Source organism: Prinia subflava, chromosome 24 (genome assembly GCF_021018805.1).
Source record: "Prinia subflava isolate CZ2003 ecotype Zambia chromosome 24, Cam_Psub_1.2, whole genome shotgun sequence".
NCBI classification, from domain to species: Eukaryota; Metazoa; Chordata; class Aves; order Passeriformes; family Cisticolidae; genus Prinia; species Prinia subflava.
In genome coordinates, this window is record NC_086270.1 from 1227952 (window position 1) to 1248527 (window position 20576).

Consider the following 20576-nt stretch of genomic DNA (forward strand, 5'->3'; position numbering starts at 1 on the left):
GAGAATATTGTGATAATTAAGAAGTTCCTGCTGTACAATACCAATTACCTTGATCTAGTGTAGCTTTATCTGAGCCTCCTACTCGAGGCACAGAAAATGTGCTCAACACAGAAGTTGTGAACAAAAACCAAACAAATGAAGCTGCTCTGCAACACTTCCCAACCACGATGGACAATTACCCGAGGTCAGCAACCCACACCAAACGCAGCACCAAGGTGAGAGCAGCATGAACGAGAGGTTATGATCATTAGGAACAAATAACTGATTAATAATTGCTCTTTGCCAGTTAATAATTAGCTCTGTGCCGGTTTTGGGCTGGCCTTTCTGGTGCCATAAATGGCATGGCAGCGGGCAGGGAGAGCCCTCGGTGTGTCAGGCCATGGCGTTCAGTGGCACCTGGCAGATCTACGCGCAGGAGAACCTCGAGCCCTTCCTCAAGGCTCTGGGTAAGTGGCTCTTCCTCCTCACACCACTGCCACCACAGCTTTTACTGCTGCTTCTCCATGGATTTTATCCTTTTCTTTCTATGACAAACTCCCCTGCTTGGTTAAATCTGTTTGATCTAACTTGGATCTAAGCTGAAAGTTGTTTAAATTGGTGTAGAAAGGTCACAGATAACCCCAAACCCCTGTCTTGGTGTTAGATGAGCCCCTCGGGAAAGAGGAGCTACAAAGAAACAAAGTTGTGCTGAGTAATTTGTAATTTTATAAACACATATAACTGAAACAAGCTGTCAATAATTTATTCAGCTTCTCAATTATTGCTACAGAAGCTCTTTCTGCAGCAAATGCTCCTGGGTAATGTGTGAATGATTTACACAGCAAGTGATAAATGGTCAGGAATCTGTCAGAGATTATCTCGTGTGATGTGTCAGTAATCTCGGAGTGATTATCAGGTGGCATCTGTGAGGATCAGGAGGTGCTAGTATCAATAGATAAGGTAATATCAATAGATAAGGTGCATATCAATAAATATGCACTTACCTTTGCCAACAAAATACTCTCCTTGGCGTTTTTAAGAGTAAATACAAGATATTCAGGAGAATAAGATGAAAAGCCTGGTCTGACAATGTGACAGAACCAATCCTGGTGACAATGACACCTTCAAGCCATGCCAGGGACACCCCAAAAAGGGAGTTTGAGGTACTCCCACTATTGCAGCTCTGACTGGACAGATAATCACCCGACTCTAATCTCCCTGGGAAAATAAATAAAATAACCCTGGCTGGGTTTTTTCATGGAGAATTGTCACCCCATGGCCAGCCCTCAGGAAAAGAAACTATGCCCAGTCTGACACATCAGCAAATATAATATCAAAACCTACCCAGGTTAGAAGGAACAGTGCAAAAAGCCCAGAGAGAAGAGAGGAATCCAAACCTGGATTTGTCTTTTAACTTGGACATCACCTTCCAGTATCGGTTTGGATCTTTTGTGCCTTTGTTGGAGAAAAGAATTTGCTATTTCCATAACAAAATGTCCTGTTCTGCCTGTTTTTGCAGGGTTGCCAGATGACACTATCAAAATGGCCAAAGATATTAAGCCTGTTGTTGAGATACAACAAAAAGGCAATGACTTTGTTGTGACATCCAAAACACCCAACAAATCTGTAACCAACTCGTTTACACTTGGCAAAGAGGCTGACATCACCACCATGGACGGCAGGAAGCTGAAGGTAAAGCACTACAAAAATGAGACATCTCTTTATTTATCCCCAACCTCGGTTTGTGTGTGAGCAGAATCTGCTTGTACCATTCCCATTTGCAAACATTTCTATCACTTCTACAAACAGAAATGTTCCTAAAACTCCTATTCAAATGCTGTGCTCTCCAGTTTAAATTAGCAGCTGTCGTTATGAAATATCAGTGTAATTTATTTCCAATTTATAAATCGTCTACTTACTTGAATTGAATCCCAAAATCTAATTTTTAAAAAATATTTTTAAATGTTCCAACAGTGCACTGTGAACTTGGTGAATGGGAAGCTGGTGTGCAAATCAGATAAATTCTCTCACGAGCAGGAAGTTAAAGGAAATGAAATGGTGGAGGTAAGTGCTGGAAAATAAGGGCACTTGCAGAAAAATGCTGAAGGAAAAAATGTGGATTAGCTCATGGTGTCTACAAAGTGTCCCTGTGGATAAAGGCTGCTCCAAGGAGCACAAGCAGCTTTTCCTTCATGCAAATGTTGTACACACATTTACAGGCAGGCACTGTGATTGCATTTTCTTGTGGACTAGGATGGATTTATGCATGGATTACAGACACTTCTGCCACTTAGCTCTAAACAGATTTCCTGAAGTTTAAATGTTTATTTGTCTCCCACAGACGATAACATACGGGGGAGTAACGCTTGTCAGAAGAGGCAAGAAAATGTGAGACAGGTCCCCTCCTCTGTGACACCTTTACCTACCTGAAATAAAGTGCACTTTCCACAAGGTGTGATCTTCTTTTATCTGATCAAACAGTACAGGAGATAACGATGATTTCTGCTCTCCTTTCACACGGCATTTCCCCTTCTTACAGGACTGTGTTTTCCCCTCTGTCCTCAGACAGAAATTTGCCTCCCAGACAACCCAACCTGGACATAAATCACATCGTTCCAGTTCACCACAATAATCCCTGGGAGCAGCCAAAAGCTACAGAAATGTTTCTTGATTTTACTCAGCTTTAGTTCCTGCACCTAATAAAGCTCTGTCTTTAAGCAAAGCCCATTCTCCATGACCTGGCCAACAGAGAACAATCAGGCATTTGTGGAGCTGATCTGTACCACATGTCCCAGAAATAGAAACAGCAATATTTTAAAAGCTGTGAGGTCATTAACAATAGGGATGGGTGTTCTTAAACTGAATTACACAAAAGTACAACTAAGAGGCACTGCAAGAGCCAAGAGAATGGAACATTCTTCCAGTTTGCAATGAGCTCCCAGTATCTTGTTATGGTCCAAGCTGGTGAAGCTCAGGTAAATCAGACTTTGTTCAGCCCCTGTGTCTCCATTAAATATAAAACACACAGGAGCTGTGCCTGGGACCATTTCTCTGCTGGCTGGATCCTGTTATTGTATCAGCAGCTCCATTTCATAATTAAAATCACAGTAAATTTGTTAGAATCAGTTTTGGGTGCAAGACTTCCAGGAACAAAGTTGCTGGGCTGATAATGCCACTCTAAATCCTCCTGGGGAGGTTTTATCCCAGTGAAGAGAGCTGAGTTTCCATCTCCCCATGCCACAGGAGCAGTTTGTGAGGGGGGAGGTTGTGTTTTAGTTAATAACACAATGTGATACAAGCAATTTGGGAAGTGTATTCTCATTCTGGGATAAGGCTCGGGGGGAGTTTCACCGGCATAAAGGATCATTGTGCTCATTCTGCTTCCCAGGCAGCTCTAATGCCAAGCACACTCCTGCAGCCAGAACGAAATTCCATGTGGGTGACACAGAAATAAGATCAACAGCACAGAAATCGGGGCTGGTAAAGCTCAGGCAGGAGGAGGAGGCTGCTTGAAAGCACTGGTGCTGCAAAAAGCCACCCAAGAACTCAGCACCCTTCTCTCTGGGAGCTGCTGGGTAACTGCTGCAAACACGCCCTCAGAGCAAACACACGGGGTGGTTTTCCAGCAGGAAATCCACAGAAATTGTACCTGCAAACCGGGGATGGAACACAGAGACACTGCAGGGTTACTCTGAACCAAGGCAGGCATCGTTCACTCCTCATTGAAACCTGCTACAAAATGACTGCTGTAGATACTAAAAGCACACTGACATTATTTAGAACTTAAACTCATCCTAAGGCGTTCTAATGGCTAAAATTGTAAAAAAAGAGAAGAACACTTCAGCTGGCTTTCTTCACGATTTCATCCTGTCCCATCCTTTTGGCAGTGTCCCTCTGCCACGGGGCACCCCAGGTTCAGGTGGAATATTCAGTGCAGGTCCTCACGAGATGCAGTCAAAACCTGAAGGATTCTGATCACGCTGAGATCCGTGGCCCAAAGGAATCAGCATTCCTAGATGGCATAACAGGCTGGGATGGTAACTCTGGACTCATTATTCCACAAAAACAAGTGAATTTTTCTGCGAAGGACTCCACTGGAGTGTTTATAATTGAACTTGGATCTTGTTCAAAGTTTTGATTCTCAATCTGACAAGCTCTGACAAAGTAATCCTGGCAGTGTGGATTTCTATCCATCACCAAAGTCACTCTTTGGTATATTCATTGTTTTCAGAATGTCCATAAATGAATTCTTTTTCTTTTCTGCTTTGTGCCAAGCACTCCCACCACAATTCCAGTCTCTAATGTGCATTCTTGGCTTGATTTTTCTGTTCTTTTAATGATTTGTGTGAGCAGATCTGTGTTTATATTGTACCAGGTAACAACTTGCTGCCTTTTCTGCATACAGAAAAATGTTAACTGCAAATCTTAAATGCAAAAACCATCCCCATCCCTTCTCTGCTGAGGGGTCTGCACACAGACCCTGAACATCCAATAAATTCCTTTTTTCTGGACGTGTATATGGCTGCACATCCCCTGTGTTAGTGACTGAACTTCATCTGCCATTCCAACTTAAATCATCTGTCATTTGAAACCTTTAAAAATGAGGCAATTCTTAGTGTGAGATTGCCAAGACACGAACAGCAACGTCCTCCCACCGCTTTTCATTCACGAATATTAAAAATAAAGATGAAAATACACTGGTGGCAGACACCAGAGCTGCACCAGCTCCAAGTCTTTCTGTCCCTATAGGAATTCTCAGAAAACCCCTCACATGAAAATGCAACTTTTCATTGAAGTCTTCACCAAACCCAGCGACTGTTTGGGTCACAGATATGCCTTTTATCCACCTTTATGTGAGTCATAAGAAATAATCTCTCCACCCACCAACTGTATTGTTTTCAGCTCAGAAACGGCTTTAAATGGAAAGATCCTGTGCAAACAGAGAGATGAAAAATCCTGGTGCTCCACAGGCTCTGGGTAACGGTGCTCTCCACAAAAATTGGATTAATTATTCCATGTGTAACAATAGTTACACCCTCCAGAGAGACATTGGTCATTTATTTCAGAGTTGCACTGTTGGGGGCCCTGTGGGATTCCACAAATCGAGCACACCAACGATCAAAATTTATTACTACTTACACATTTTAGCAAACAAAGGAATTAGTGTTCCTTGGCTACAAGTCACATAGTTCTGAATTAGTAGTCTATCTTCTGTTGGTTAATTATTCTGTTGTTTCTCATGCTAATTAGCCCCATTCTCAGTCTTTCTCTCCTTTTGGGTCAGTGGTCTGTGGGTTGGCGGTAACGACCTGCCCCTGCAGATGTAAAATGTAAAATTACGTTTTACCCAGTTGGAGATCATTTCAGCACGGTTGCTGAGTTGGGTTTATTAGTTTCTTCCTTATCTTGGGAGGAGTTCTTGCCAGATGGCCCATAAATTCTGCATTCTTTGTGTCACCTATCAGCGGGCATCCTTTCTTCTCAAGCTTTGTTACCCTCCCCACAGGCCTGAGATCATCAACGCATGTCCAGCCCTAAACCTTAACAAGGCAGTTCTAACAATTTGTTATTCTAACACAGGGACATCACTTAGAGCTTACTGGCTGCTGTTTCACGGGTTACATCTACCTTCTTGTTGATTAGCCTTGAAAGCAGAAACACGTCAAACATCACGAACATCTTAACAGAACTTTTACATGCTCCACATTTTGCAACAACGAGGCCTCAGGCCAGCGACCCCTCGAGGCTCAGGAAGGGCGCTGTAGCCCGAGGACGTGTGAGGTGGCTGTACAGGGGGCAGCGCTGGCGCTTTGAGGCGGCCGCGCAAGGCCGGGCCGCGCCGTCCCCTCACGGCCGCAGCGCCGCCGCCATCTTGCCCCGCGCGCTCCCCCTTCCCTCTCTTTCGGCGGGAAAAGCGAGGCCCCCGCGGCGCGAGCGGGGGGCGGGCAGCGCGCATGCGCGGCGCGCGCCGGAGAGCCCGGGAGCTCCCTCGCGGGGCTGCGGCGCATGCGCGCTGCCGAAGCGGGGCAGGATTTTGGCGCCGCGTTCGGCTCTCGCCGGAAGCCCCCCCGGGAAGTCTCGCGAGAGGCGGCGCGCGGGCGGGCGGTGCAGCTCCCCCAGGGTCGCCTCAGCCGCTCCCGCCGCGCCCGGGCCGCGCTCGCTCCTTCCCTCCCTCCTTCCTTCCCTCCTCTCCTTCCTTCCGTCTGTCCCGGCGCCGCCGACAATGTCCCGCTACCTGCGGCCCCCCAACACCTCGCTCTTCGTGCGGAACGTGGCCGACGACACCCGGTGAGTGGGGGCGGAGCGGGGGCTCGCGCAGGCTTTGGCGGGCTCGCTAGGCCGCGGGCGCGGGGGTCCCCCCGCAGCCGGGGGAGCGAAGGGGGCGAGCCCGGCCCGCTCCCTTCCTCCGCTTTGCCTTCTCCTCCCTCCGCTCTCCCTTCTCCCGGCCCTGTCTTCCATTTTCCTCGCGATGCTGCTCGTTCCCCGCCTCTCCACGCGGATCCGTTTCCAAACAGCGTCCATAAAGAACAAAGCTGGGCCGCAACAAAGTGAAACTCCCCGCAGCCGCCTTTGAGTGTGTCCAGCGGGAGATCCAGGCGGGATGCGCCGCCGCGGCGATGCTGGACAGCCGCTGGAGTTCGGGCTGCTCCTCTGGAAATGCAGTATTGCTGTAGATCGGAGGAAATAGAGCATTTGTGCCCAAAATTCCTGCTGTAGCCGGTCCCGTTAGTGAGGGAGCTGCCTGGTTCAGGTGGAATATTCTGCGGGAATTGTTGTGTACCGGGGCCTCTCTGCACGCTCGGTACGGAGTCGGGGGAAGCAATGCTTGATCTCCGTTAGAATCGTGTTGTACCGTAAAGAATAAACGTGTGCGCCGAGAGAACTTCTCATAGGAGATTGAAACAACAAAAACAGAGCGTTGCACAGGTTCTTATTTATTCCTTATATACTTTTAGTGAGCTGCTGGTTTTCCTCATTTCACTTTGGCAGTTTAGTGACAAAAAACTTTCGGTGTTTCTTAAGAACTGTGGAACATTTACAGAGCATTGTTGGCACAGAATGCATTTGCTCTGTTGTTATTTTTGTTTATTTCACAAAATTAAACGTGGGGGAGCTCATGTGAATAAGAAACCTCTTTTGAGGAGAGGGTGTTGTTGCAGGGGTGGTTGAACAGTTTTGTCTCAGCTCTCTAAAGCCAACTCTTTGGAAAAAATTATCCCGAGGGCATGAGTGGCTGTTGTATTTGATGTGGTTGTAAGTATTGATTATTCTATGGAAATGAGTTTGGGTGACCGGTTTGTTCTCATAATGTTCATTCGGATCTCATAATTGATGTTTGTGTGTTGCAAAATCACAGCCGAGTTACATGAGGTACTTGAATAACAACAACAATAATTTAACAGTCCTTTCTTTCACTTTCCGCCGACCTTGGCTGCACGGAATGAATTGATGAGCATCATTTCTCAGTTTGTGGTTTTATTTATTATGCTGAAGGCTGGTTTCAAACTGTATCTTGAACATCCTGAGATTTGAGTGTTTCACAAAAGCTCCATGTGCTGCCCAAACATTTTTCCCCAAAAAACCATTTTGCTCCATTCATCCTCCGCCAAATACTTCCAAACCCCCAGGGATGCTCATGTCAATTGTAGATTTGATATTTTTGTTGGGTTTTATCTTATTTTGGTGGGTGTTTTGTAGCAGCCAAACGAGGTGTTTGTGGTGTTGCAGGTCCGAAGACTTGCGCCGTGAGTTTGGTCGTTATGGGCCTATAGTTGATGTTTACGTCCCTCTTGACTTCTACACGCGTCGTCCCAGAGGATTTGCCTATGTTCAATATCCTTTCTTCAGATGCCTCATTAGTGAGGGGTGTCGGAGTTTGAAATTCAAGTTTGTGTAAGAGGTAACCAATCTAAATGAAAAAGCGGTTTACTTTTGTGTTGTATCTAATAAGTGTCTTACTTATGTCGTGGTGTTTCGTTATTTTTTGAAGATTTAACTTCTCTCAATTGTTCTTTGCCTTTTTTTTTGCAAAACTTAAATCTGGTAATATAAAAGCTTGCTTATGCCACTGAAATTAATAGTATATGATTTAATTGAAAATTTATCGCTGACTCAAAATTGTCTAGCACGTTTTTATTATCACTGGTGTGTAAGTAAAGTTGTGCTTAGCAAAATGTGGCTGCTATTCGTTGTTAATTTAACAAATGGAAACTGGAATCACTTGATCAAAATCAGATTGTGTAAAAAAATTAGGTGAACTTCTTTCTTTAATATTGTCCCCTAATTTGCTGTCCTCTGTTGTTGCCTCAGAATGTAAAGCTGTACAGTAATGGCGACCCCAAAGAGAAAGCATGAAAGAACCTTTAGAGTAGAGTTCAACAATTAAGGCAAGTAGACAAGCCAAAGACCTCTTAAGGATCAGGCTTGAAGAGAAGGGAGAGTTTGGGAAAAGAAAAAATAAAGAAAAGCTGGAAGAAGGACAAGCCATAATGGGAGACAAAGCTTCGCTTTATCTGCAAAAGGGGGAAAAGGTTGTTTTTCAAAGTTAAAGATAAAGCCATCTGTCATTTTTGGCCAAGCATCTCATGACAAGTCCTTCTGACAAGCACTTAAAGAGTTAAAGGTCAAGATGAAGTTGAATGGTGGCCAAGATTAAAGGAGTCATACCTGATGTATCCTACAGAATAACAGTTTTTCTTCTGTCTGTCATGTAAGCAGTAATTTGATGAATTATTCTGGTTTAGTCCATTGACAAAACCTGTAATATTTCTCTTGTGAGTGCTACTGTAACTGTGGTCTGAATGAAATGGAAGTTTCTCTCCTGCAGAGGTGATGCTGCTGAGAAATTCCCCTGGAAGGGAAAGGCAGCTCCTTGTTCTGGGTCCCACCAGCTGGAATTAGGGGGGTAAATTCCAGCATTAAAGAAATGTCTGTCACTGTAGCTTGGCCCTGAGTGGCAGTGCTGGGGAGGCTCTGCACACAGGGCTGTGACATGACATCAGTTTAAACTAAAACCAGTTGTTTAAAACAAAAAGGAAAGCTTTATTCCAATTCTAAAGTTAAGAGTTAATATTTGCTGTTGGTATGTCCAACCTAATTTAAGAATTAGGGCTTAATTTTAATAAACTCAATGTAGTGGAGAGAACTAAATGACCATTAACAAGTGTATTTTGAAAGGATACCTTTGTTTTCTTTGCATAAGTACAAGTGGGAGAAGAAAAAAAATTATGAGTATCACATAGCAAGTGCTTGCTGATGGATAAATTCATGGTCATATTACAAGATTTTACTTTTATAACAGGAGTTCTCAGATAGCTGGTGGTTAATTAAAAAAAAATCACTAGTGTGTAGAGTAGCATGACAAAAAAACCTTAAACAAGGCTATAAAATGAGAAAACGAAACTTTAAAAAGTTTTTATTTTTATTTTAAATACCGAATCTGTTAAACTGCTCCAATTCCCAAGTACCTTAACACTGCCCACATTTGAAGATGTCCGTGATGCAGAAGATGCTCTCCATAATTTGGATCGAAAGTGGATTTGTGGTCGGCAAATAGAAATCCAGTTTGCACAGGGGGACCGCAAGAGTAAGTGCCTGCATTTTATCTCAGCCTGAATTCAGCACCAAACCTGCTCTGGTGCTGATTGTCGTGAGTGTTATTGTATACAAACAGCACGTGCGTGTTCTGCCTTTTATCCACTTAATGACTGGTTTTAATTATAAATGGCTAACTAAATATATAATAAATATATAATAATATAAATATAAATGGGTGACAGCAGTCACCACAGTCATTCTTTGGAGCTTTCTGTGCCACTCTGTGATTTCCAGGGCTGAGGTAATGTCTTCATTTTCCTTTGGCTTCAGGATAAAAGTCAGGTTCAAGTTACCTCAATTCAAGGTGGAGCAGAACTCGTATTTTCTGATACATGTAAAGAGACTTTAGGTCTTTTAAATCTGTTGTTTGTGTGCACGGTTTTGATTTGTGGGAGATACAGATTTGTAAACCTGGCACAAACCTGTTGGTCTGAACCAGGACTGTAATACTCACGTGATGCCTGGGAATAAAAGGACCTTAAAGGTCTTTAGTTACAGCTCTCAGAAAAACAACCTGACTGTCCAGTTCTCCCTCAAGTCCTCACAATTAACTTTAATGGAGTCAGTGGAAATTCTACACTCCAAAGGACAAGTTTCTGCCCTATCTGTAAACATCGGGATTTCTAACAAGTTTCTGAACAAAATTAAATAAATCCACCTTAAAGTGTTACAGGCAGCACTAAAAACAAAATTTGTAGCCATTTAGTACAGAGGGTGTTTGTTACAGCATGTTTAAAATACTCAGAGCATGGATTTTAGGTTTGAATTTGATAAAAAGGAGGGATAGCTGTGCTGCTTAGAGGAAAGGCAGTGGAGGACTCATAGGTTCATTCATTCTTAATTACTTTAATAACTAAGCTGCAGAGTGAAAGTGAATTGCTTTGGAATCAGGATTTTCTTTGTGTGGCATCCACCAAAGCCTCTGTATAAGCTGGGCCTTGAATCATTAAAGACAGCTGTGGATCGGGTGTGATGGTGGTGCTGTGCAGTCAGGAAAAAGTGTTTAATTAGCTTTCACTCGTTGGGTAAATTAGGAATGTCAGAGTGTGTCAGTCATGGGTCTGACCTGCCGTACCAGTTTGCAACTGGCCCGGAATCACCTTGGCCAGTCTGTTCTGCTTTTATGGAGCATTAGTCCTTCCTGACTGGTTTTGAGGAGGTTTTTGTGTTTGTTTTGCTTTTGAGATTTACAGTACCCCCAAGGCTGCAATAATTTGTGTCCAGTGACCAAAGCGGCACAAAACAGTGGCCCAGAGCAGCCTGTCCCTTCATAAACATCAAATCACAAATACAACACCAAACACATGGCTTAGACCTTGAGGGGAGAAAGTAGGGCACCTCCTTCACCTGCAAATATTGCTATTTTTACAGCACCAAACCAAATGAAAGCCAAGGAGGGGAGAAACCTGTACAGTTCTTCTCGTTACGATGACTATGACAGATACAGGCGGTCTCGGAGTCGCAGTTACGAGCGCAGACGGTCGAGGAGTCGCTCCTTTGATTACAGCTATAGAAGATCCTATAGCCCCAGAAAGTAAGTGTAGTGTGTGGGGCTGGCCTCAGCTGCACAGCACACACACACCACGCTGACTCTTTAATTGGCACAGCTTTCAATAATCCCTTTTTGTTTTTCTGTCGTGGGAGTAACCACGGGGAGTTGCGTACCTTGCATGCTGCATCTGAGCAGGAATAGTGAATGAAACGATTCTGTGCTGCATTGGAGAGTAACTAAAAGCAAATGCACAGCTTGAAAATGTAATGTGTGAAGTAATTATGTGTTTACATAGGTATTTGTCACCGTTTACTTTTTCTGATGTACCTTTTTAGCAGTAGACCTACTGGACGACCTCGTCGTAGCAGAAGCCATTCGGACAATGATAGGTAAAAAACACTTTTTACACCTTTAAATTGCAAACTAGATCACTGTATTCCTTTAATTATAGGTTTAAAAAAAAACGTTTCTCCTGCAAAAACGGTAAACAATTTTTAATGTACTAGATGTCTAAGAATAGTGTTTTTACATTCAAATCTCCTCTCTCCCCTTTATTCTGCTAGGTTCAAACACCGCAATCGATCTTTTTCAAGATCTAAGTCCAATTCAAGATCACGATCCAAGTCACAGCCCAAGAAAGAAATGAAGGCTAAATCACGGTCTAGGTCTGCATCTCACACCAAATCTAGAGGCACCTCTAAAACAGATTCTAAAACACACTATAAGTCCAGCTCAAGATATGAGAAGGAGTCGAGAAAAAAAGAACCAGCTAGATCCAAATCACAGTCAAGATCACATTCTAGATCTAGATCAAAATCCAGATCGAGGTCTTGGACTAGTCCCAAGTCCAGTGGCCACTAATAGTGTATCCATGTTGGTTTAGGCATGTAAGATTCATTTACACACAGTTCAGTTTACTTAAATTATCAGGAATATGATGTTGCAGCAGTGCTAAAAAATATTTTCTTTGTCAGTTTTCCCTGTAGCCGACAATGGTTGAAATTAAAACAGTGTTGAGAAGCCACAGAGAGAGAGAGAGAGAGAGAGAGAGATTGTCCACTTGGTTAAATGTCATGGGCAGCTACTGATTTGGTTGTGGTGTCTCTATGTATATTTTTGTAAAGATTTGCATTTTTAATGCTTAGATATTTAGTGATGACTTGATTGATCGTAACTTGCAACATTGTCCTTTTACAAATGTCACACCCATAGAGAAATTGGTCCCAGTTTGTGCTGGGCAGTGAACCCAGCCCTTTAACTGGTTCTTCAGCTCTAAACGTAGTGAGAGAAAGGAAAACTGGACAGCTGTAGTGCAACACTGGCTGCTAGGAAATGAGGCTGGCAGTTCGTTCCCATGGCTCCAGGGCAGGGTTTGGTGTTCCCCGTGCCCACCAGCACCAGCACTGGCAGGTGGAGCTCTGGAGGGAGATTTGGGAGATTTGTCCTGTCTGGAGGATGGTACTGACCTTACACATGGGCACAGGGCTGGTCTAGGAGCTCGCTCAGAGCCTGGGCACTGTCGTGACCCGTCGGGATAGAGGCTTCACTGCCTCTGCCCTGGCTGCTGGTGCTGAATGTGAGGGAAAAACCCACCTTGAAATGGAACATCTAAATTCAGATTTCAGCAAACGGCAGAGCAACTGAATACTAGGTTGTGTGTACATTTTATGCAGTTTTTTGTATCTATTCTCAGTTTTAGTGAGCAGTTAACCATGAAGTTGCTTAGTTTTGCTGCTGTTAGATACAAGTAGATCGTTTGGAGTTGTGTGTGTACAGTATATAAGAACTAAACTTTCATGCCAATGACTCCTGTGGTTAGTTGGTGTATTCATAGGTATCAAACTGTAGCCATCTCCCTGGGTTACCAGGCTTGCTTTTTACACTGTAAAAAAGCAATTGGTCAAGCAAGTCTGAATCACTCTTTCCTCAGAATGGACAGTGGTTTGGTTACAAGATTTCATTTTCCTTCAGAACAAATGTTTGAAGTTGGATATGAACAAGAGCTGCATCTCTAGTTACGTAGTTTATCACTAATGCAGTATATTTAGAAAATTGAACATGAAAAATAACAAACCCAGTGTGTAATCTTACCAGTATTTCTCTAGAAGGCAAGATCTTTGTTGTGGAAATGGCTTTTGGCTTTATTTTTTTTTTGTCTTGACCTTCAAAAGCCACCATCAAACACTTCAGTGTTCCTGGCTGTCTGATGTCTGTAGCATGTAAAGACTTGGATTTGCAGAAATTCCTTTTTAGAGAATGTTTTAGGGTTTGGTTTCAGAGTTTCAGCAGGGCCTTGAAGGAAGAGCAGATGGCTTTGGGATCTCATCAGCAGAACATGCTTAGGGTTGATCCTAGAACCTTTGTACATTTGATAGTATTTCTAACTTTTTCTTTACTGTTTGCAGTTAATGTTCATGTTCTGCTATGCAATCATTTATATGCACGTTCCTTTAATTTTGTAGACTTTCCTGGATGTATAGTTTAAAAACAGCAAAAAGTCTATTTAAAACTGTAGCAGTAGCGTGCAGCTCTAGCAGAGGAAAGTTGTGGGATTAAACTTTGTATTTCCTTTCTTATAGAGGCTTCTAAAAAGGTATTTTTATATGTTCTTTTTAACAAATATTGTGTACTACCTTTAAAACATCGATGTTTTGATCAAAATAACTAAAGACCCAGCTTATTTTCTGCTTGCTGTAAATTTAGCAAACATGCTGTAATAAAAAAATGAAGGAAATACTGATCCACTGGAATTATTGTAGCTTTAGAATTTGACTCCAGAGCATGGTTAGGAGTAGAGCTATGCATCCCTTATGGAGTAAAATCCTTACTATGGTATTTCAGTACAGGCAGGAATTTTTCATTTAGTGTCTGAGTAAATGTCACTTCACATTTTTGAAGGGGTACAAGACAAACTGAGAATGCTAAGCATAAGTTTTTACTCTAATATATTGAATTTTCTTTGCCATTAACATTTATTATTGCTGGATGGACTTGCCCCATAGGTTATAATTCTGATATTATTAGCCAGGTTATGAAACTACTTAAAAGCAATGACTGAAGGTTCATACAGAATGAAATTTATGGTATCACCATATCAATTTATAATTGATATATCAATTATATCAAAAGTGGTGCCAGCAGTGGTTCTGTGAGAGGTGGCAACAGGGATGGAGCTGCCTTGTGGCACTGGGGTCTGCCCTGGAAGACAAAAACCCTCTGTAAAGCACTGAATTGCTTTGATAAATCCACTTTCACCCTCTCTAAGTTGAGCTGTGATTATTTCTGCTTCTAACAGCAGAAACCCCCACTCTTTTCAGCTTTATAAATTTATATATAAATAGTCTTCATGACTAACTCCTGCTTGAGAGGGGTCCTGGTGCCTGAGTGTGGGGACAAATGGCTGTGTCTGTGCCAGGCACTGCAGGGATCGCTGTGCTTGATGGTGGAATTGGAGCTGCAGGGGTGGGAGGAGGGAGGAGAAATCTCCATGTCCAGGCAGAGTAACAGTAACTGTTCCTTATTGTTGTGTCAGCATGTCCTTATATTGTGTGCCTCAGCATTTATGTATAGCACAGTTTAATTTTTTGTTTTGAAAAGCCAGATCATTGCAAGTATAATGTAGTGTCTGCCAGTTCTGATGGTTCTTTCTTTCTCTCCCAGAGGTAGGACTAAACTTTGACTTGACTTGTGTATATGAACAAGCCAGAAAAGCCGAACACAAACCCACGATGTTTCAAGAGTGCATGAATAAAGATGTTGTCCTAGTTCTTGCTCCCATGGAAAAATTGTGAAGAAGCTGTTCTGTGGGCCTTTCAGTTGGGGACGAGTTAGCAGGATGTGGCCAAAAGGGCAGGGAATGTTTATGCATTCATGCAAGTCAAGCCACAGCCCATCTAGATAACATCTCCCTTCCTTGATGCAGGTATCCCAGTCCTGCCCTAAAAAAAGCAGGAGCCTGTCTTGTGCAAGCTTCCTGCAGGTTATGCACAGCTGGAATGCAAGAACTTTGCAGGCTACAAAAGATCATGTCTAGGCATCTTTCTTTTGGAGTCTCAAGAATGGTGGGAATTACGTTTTTCTGTGGTAAAACTAGATTTTGTCATTCCTGCAAAATTTGTAGAATTGAAGTAGCGTGTAAAAAAACAAAAAACCAACTCTGCTGAAAGTAATGGCTGTGCTCCAAAATATCTGCAGCGAATCGATTGGTGTCAGCAGTCATAGAAGGCTCTATTGGAACTTCTTTTTCACCTAAAGTCCATGCACCCAACTGGTAATTAAAAATCTTCAATTTAGTGGTTAAGTAGCTGGGTGTTTAATTAGGGACTCTGATAGACTGGTCTCTGAAAGCTCAATGTTATCCTTTCTATGTTTTATCAAGATGTTTAATGTACAGTATCATGGTTTTACTGGAAGTGGAATCTTTTGGTTTCAATGTTGTTTTGAGCTCTCTGCTTGGACAGAGCTTTTTTTCCTGCCTGTTGGGTGTGCTCAGAGCAGGGCAGAGCACTGCTGCTCGGCAGGGATGGTGCAGATGAACATTTTGAATTACAAAGGGATAAAATTGACACATTTTTAGGACATAATCACCCATTAAGAATTGCTGGTTTTCTCCATTTATCTTGTAACTTGCTTAAAAAAGTCTGTAGTCCATTGCTATATTTGTCTAAAGATGCTCTTGCTGCTGAGACTATTGTAGGAAGGGAAGACTCTGTACCCTGTAGTGTGTTTGATCAGAGATGCTGATGTTTTATTCATCCACATCCTTTCTTCTTGAGTTTTGTGTTCCATCTGTGCAAATAACCCTGTGAATTGGGAATAAAATGTACAAGTTTTGACTATAACTTGAGAGCACCTTCTGACTTAATTAATCCAGCCGTAGTCTGGGGGAGACCGAGCCCCGCCAGCTTCTGCTTTTGTCAGGAACATTAATTAGTGTTAATTCTCAACCCTGTGTTCCCAAACCTCTGGAAAGGCACGAAGGCTGCAGTTAAAGAGCCTCCCTTGGGAAGGGAACTGCCAAAATACCATCAACCCACTTTCCATTTCCATCTGAAAACAAAGAGATGCTTTTAGGGGGTAAAAAAAAAAGTTTATTTAAATGATTTGTTTCCAATTTGTACAAACATCATCAGTAATTGACAATTTGAAATAGAGAATAGATAATTAACTGGGATACAACTCAGACTCTGGTGAAGGTCCAGGTCACAACACAAGTTTAGAGACTGCCAATTCCAGGTGATTTGGAGCAATAATTTTGTAAACATTCAGCTCAGCTGCCACTGCATTTGGAATGTACAGAAAGACACCTCTGAACATTTCACAATCTGCAAAAGGCCTGTTCAAATTAAAGCACTTTTTATTAGTAATCCTTGTCTTTTGAAAGAACCTGGCTGTCCTGGTGTCACAGTCCAGCTGTTCCTGCTGCAGGCTCAGCTGGAGGTGACAGCCCAGGGGCCACCTGCCCTGCCCCTCTGCGAGGGAATTTAGCCAAGATTGAGATAAAATGTTGTTTTACAGAGCATTGATGCATTTCACAAACACAGAATGATTACAATCCTTCCGTTTGATCAAGCACCCGAACCCAGGCGTTTGCATTTCTTGTGAAACACTTGATTTGGAACATTTCAGTGTTTTTTCATCACTGAACACACACCTCTCCTACACATTCACAACAGGAGGATCTGAAACTCCAGCAGCTTTTTTTTTTAAGTTTTTTTTTTTAATTAAAAAAAATCTAAATAAGCCTCTTATGCACTGATTTTACTTTAAAAAAATGAAATTACAACCAAATACAATGTGCATATTCACTGCATGTGAAGTGCAAGGGCACAGCCACAAATGTCCCTTTTTTTTTTGTTAATTTTTTTTTTTTAAACAAAATATCATTTTTTAAAACCAGGCCACGTACTCAACATGGTCATCTTACATTCAGCAGTTTTGTACTAAAAATACTTCTGTGCAGGAAAGCCCAGCAGAAATTTACATATGCTACAATGTTTTACATGTATTTACATGGCTCTGTCTTCCCTGTGAGAACATCTAACACCTGCCCCCAACTATGAAGTGTTAGAGGGGAACAAATTTAAGAGCAGACTAAGGAACTACTCCACCTTTTTGATAAAAACTGATCCAAAAACGTGGTTTAGAACTCCTCAGTGATGTGGGCACAGAAGGATTGGGGACAGTTTTTTTGGCAGTCACCTGGCAATGCAAGGTCTTTAGTTGGCACTCACTGAGATTCCTGGGAAGCTTTATGGATCTGCCTGAGGAGTTCTTCCACACCCTTCCAGAACATTCCAGAAGGGAGCCACAGGCTGGAGATGCTCACCACAGCTGCAGGAGTGCCACTAAAGCTCACAAGGACAGGTAAGAGACCCAGCTGTGCCTCCCCTCGTGCCCAGTGGAGCTTTCTGCTCTGCAGAGTGTTTAGTAGCACGTCTCACACCAGTCTGAAAAGCAGCAAATAACCTGACTAAAGTTTTCAGTGCGTTTTTTCAGTTCATGCTGCATTAAGTTAGGTAAAAGGTGGTTTTCTAACAATTCATAAATCACAATTCCAATTTTGGAACACAGCCCCATTTGTTCTTAAATACAATAAATGGTGGCTGCTCAGGATCTGATTGGTTTTCAAGAAAACAGCTATTTCACAGTGAGGTGAACACAGCACTGAACTTTTGAGGTAAAAGATGAGGGGAATGTAAACTTCCACTCCTCTCCAAGTGACTTAACTACATGCAGCAAGAACACCTGGTCCTGCACGCCTGTGCAGCTGGGAACAGCAATGCTCAAATTTTAAACCCTGCCAGTCCAAATCACTTCTGAAAATCACACAAGTTACACCTCAGGCCTGGACTTTCAGTAAGGTTTTGAGCTGAAATGTCATTATTTCTTTATCAGAAGGTTTAAAAGAAACAGGTACCCAGTGGCTTGGTGGCTTAGGCAGAACACTTGGGGAGGGTGGCTCGCTGAACTTGGCCCCAGCATAGTTCTGGTTGCTCTGAGGGGTGAACAACAGGTTATGATTGGACAGAGCAGGATTCCAGCTGGGATTCTTGGGGAAGGGAACGTTGTTCTTCCCCCCTTTCTGCATGGCCTGCCATGCACCAGGAGAGGAGCTGCAGCCGTGGCCTCTTTCCTTCTTCGCGTAGGTTTTCATCTGAGAATTCTGGTCCTTGTTCTTCTGCCTGTTTTTAAGTTGTTGATGGTTCTTGGTGGTATTTCTGGACTGGGGAATGGGAATGTTGTATCTTTCTCCACCGCCCATCTTCAACTTAAATGTCACCTGTAAAAACAAGATGAATCAGGCTAAGTTTTTTTATAACACAGTATTTCAGAAAATGTTTACATTTCAAGCTAAGGGACAAAAACCAATCTAACCAAAACTCGCTCCAAACACGCCACTTCTCTCCTCAGAAAAGGTGTAACTGGAGGAAGGGGACTAACAAAACCATGCCCAGATTTAATCGGACAGTATTGAGTGCTGGAGACATTTAAATTCAGCCTGTTAACACCTAAAGACTGGCCAAAGTTCACACTGATAAAGCCACTCCCCAGACTTCCTTGTAAGTGTGAGAATTGCTCTGATAAACCCAAAATGAACTGAAAACCACCTCACGTGGAACAGATTCAATTCCCAAAGGCCAGCCCCAGTACACTCAGCACGTCCCCTCTCCCACCTCCATTTACCTCTCAGTGGTCTTCTCCGATTCCACACTCTCCAACTCTTGCCCTCTTTCCTGCTTCCAAGCCTGAAAGAACAGGTGCTGCCTTGTGCTGGACTCCTTCCTTTGGCTGGGAATAGAAGTTTTCATGGGCTGATCTGCTGTCTTCAGCCAGGGAGCCGAGCCCAACATCGGATTCTCGGCACAGAAGCTCCAAGGGAGAAGTCCTGCTGCAGAAAAGAAAATGAAATTTCGATTCAGATTAAGGAAACAATTGTTTCACTTTGGGGTGGAAAAAAGGGCAAGAGGAAATAATTCAGAGATTTCAGAGTCAACTGCGTCTTTGTATATGTTAAAGATGACAATATGCTACAAACAAAACTTCAAAACCCCACCCAAAGAGACACAGCTTTGTCTTTCTCTACTTACATAGAGTTCACCACATACTTAGCACATCCTAAGTAACACTTTGCTCATGCCCTGTCTTAGAAAGCATTTTATCAGACAATCAAGAACTCTGTCCCTTTCGTTTCACTAGGGAAAAAGTAAAGTACAATGGAAAATACTTTGGGAACTGGAACCAACAGAAGAACTGCAGTGTCCAAACCCTTTCCCAGCCATCACAGAGCTCCATTTGTTATCTGTCAGCTGTTTCTTTAGCCTTCGTTAGGCCAGTAACTCTTACACTGTTTTCCTGGGATCTCAGAGAGTTTAATATTGACGCACTCGAGTCTGTTGAGCTCCTGTCACTCTCCAAACTCAGCAGCCCCCTGCCCATCCCTCCCACAGCTCCAGAGGAGCCGCCCATCTCCATTTCCAGCTTCCGCCTTGTTTGGACTGAAACCAAAAGCCGGGATAACGTCACCGGCCCCGGCCCAGCTGCCGTCTGCTCCCCCCGACCGGAGCTTCTTCGCTTTTAAACTTTCTCCCTTCTTCTCTCATCGACCCCCGGGGGAGCCGCACCCCCCCGTCCCCCCTTCCCCAACAACGGAGCACAACATGGCGGCGGCCGCGCCCGGCCCTTCCCGCACCGCTCCGCCCTTACCGACTTCTGTCCGCTCCGTTCGCCCACAAGCACGGACACACACACGGCCCTTCAGGAACCGACCCCGCGCTGCTCCGCCGTCACTGCCTGACCCCCACCCTGCAGCTCCCTCCGCTCCGCTCCGCTCCGCTCCGCACCGCCCCTCGCTCTCCCTCACAAAATGGCGGCCGCGTCCTGCTCCGTTTAACACCCTCTCCCTCCGCCCCCCTCCGCGGGGCCGCGCGGCCGCAGCCAATGGGAGCGCGCCGCTCGCCCGCTCCGCCAATGGGAGCCAAGCCCCGCCTGTTGCCGGGCGGGCCCGGGGCACAGCGGCCGCGGCGCGCGGGCGGGCGGGGCCGCCATTTGAATCCCCTCACGAAGGGCAGCGCGGGAGCGGCCGCCGCTCTTTGTCCCGCCCGGCCCGCCCCGCCCGCGGGTCCCCCGGCTCCCCTGCACAGCCCCCCGGACACGCTGCCACCTCCGCCCCGCCCGCGGCTCCCCCGGCTCCCCTGCACAGACCCCCGGACACGCTGCCAGCTCCGCCCCGGCCGCGAATTAGCACAACAAAAACAGTGGGGAACGCCCGCGCCAGCTGCCGCTGGGGGCTTCAAAGAGGTGAAATAATTAAAAAAAGGAAAAACGCACAAAACACCCGGTCGTGCGAGCGAGGGGCGTCGAGAGAAGGGATTCAGCGAACAAAGAGTAAAATCCAGGCACCCCAGAGATCCCCGCAGCGTTCTGATGTCAGATGGAGGGTCTCAGGTTTGTTCAGCCCATTCCCTATGTATGCCTGCATTTAGTTAAACTATTTAATATTTAAAGT

The 20576-nt window shown here is 44.2% G+C and overlaps 3 protein-coding genes across 8 annotated transcripts; 2 read left to right on the plus strand and 1 right to left on the minus strand.

The window, feature by feature from the left end:
* Positions 1-150: 150 nt before the first annotated feature.
* On the plus strand, positions 151-2547 carry LOC134561784 (fatty acid-binding protein, liver). Its single transcript, XM_063419061.1, has 4 exons — positions 151-446; positions 1499-1671; positions 1954-2043; positions 2321-2547. Exons 1-4 carry the CDS (start codon positions 380-382, stop codon positions 2369-2371), a joined length of 381 nt encoding a protein of 126 aa, XP_063275131.1. The 5' UTR covers positions 151-379; the 3' UTR covers positions 2372-2547.
* A 3503-nt stretch (positions 2548-6050) lies between these two features.
* SRSF10 (serine and arginine rich splicing factor 10) lies at positions 6051-15909 on the plus strand. Of its 5 annotated transcripts, XM_063419165.1 has the most exons (7): positions 6051-6267; positions 7708-7812; positions 9462-9565; positions 10948-11110; positions 11404-11457; positions 11632-11733; positions 14729-15909. In XM_063419165.1, the coding sequence occupies exons 1-7, from the start codon at positions 6203-6205 to the stop codon at positions 14745-14747; spliced, it is 612 nt and encodes a 203-aa protein (XP_063275235.1). In that variant the 5' UTR covers positions 6051-6202; the 3' UTR covers positions 14748-15909. The 5 variants fall into 5 exon arrangements, with proteins under 5 accessions (XP_063275235.1, XP_063275236.1, XP_063275237.1 ...); XM_063419166.1 differs by lacking the exon at positions 11632-11733; XM_063419167.1 differs by lacking the exon at positions 11632-11733 and having other exon boundaries at positions 11407-11457.
* An 856-nt stretch (positions 15910-16765) lies between these two features.
* PNRC2 (proline rich nuclear receptor coactivator 2) lies at positions 16766-19939 on the minus strand. 2 transcript variants are annotated; one of them, XM_063419168.1, is made up of 3 exons: positions 19775-19939; positions 18755-18959; positions 16766-18350 (listed from the first exon to the last, which is right to left on the minus strand). In XM_063419168.1, the coding sequence occupies exon 3, from the start codon at positions 18330-18332 to the stop codon at positions 17910-17912; it is 423 nt and encodes a 140-aa protein (XP_063275238.1). In that variant the 5' UTR covers positions 18333-18350; positions 18755-18959; positions 19775-19939; the 3' UTR covers positions 16766-17909. The 2 variants fall into 2 exon arrangements, with proteins under 2 accessions (XP_063275238.1, XP_063275239.1); XM_063419169.1 differs by having other exon boundaries at positions 18755-18956; positions 19775-19936.
* Between the last annotated feature and the right edge of the window lie 637 nt (positions 19940-20576).

Coding starts and splice junctions, on each gene's coding strand:
- LOC134561784 (XM_063419061.1), top strand. CDS start 380: ATGGCGTTCAGTGGCACCTGGCAGATCTACGCGCAGGAGAACCTCGAG. Junction 1,672..1,953: donor TGGACGGCAGGAAGCTGAAG/GTAAAGCACTAC, acceptor ATGTTCCAACAG/TGCACTGTGAACTTGGTGAA. Junction 2,044..2,320: donor AAGGAAATGAAATGGTGGAG/GTAAGTGCTGGA, acceptor TGTCTCCCACAG/ACGATAACATACGGGGGAGT.
- SRSF10 (XM_063419163.1), top strand. CDS start 6,203: ATGTCCCGCTACCTGCGGCCCCCCAACACCTCGCTCTTCGTGCGGAAC. Junction 7,813..9,461: donor AGAGGATTTGCCTATGTTCA/ATATCCTTTCTT, acceptor AACACTGCCCAC/ATTTGAAGATGTCCGTGATG. Junction 9,566..10,947: donor TGCACAGGGGGACCGCAAGA/GTAAGTGCCTGC, acceptor CTATTTTTACAG/CACCAAACCAAATGAAAGCC.
- PNRC2 (XM_063419168.1), bottom strand. CDS start 18,332: ATGGGCGGTGGAGAAAGATACAACATTCCCATTCCCCAGTCCAGAAAT.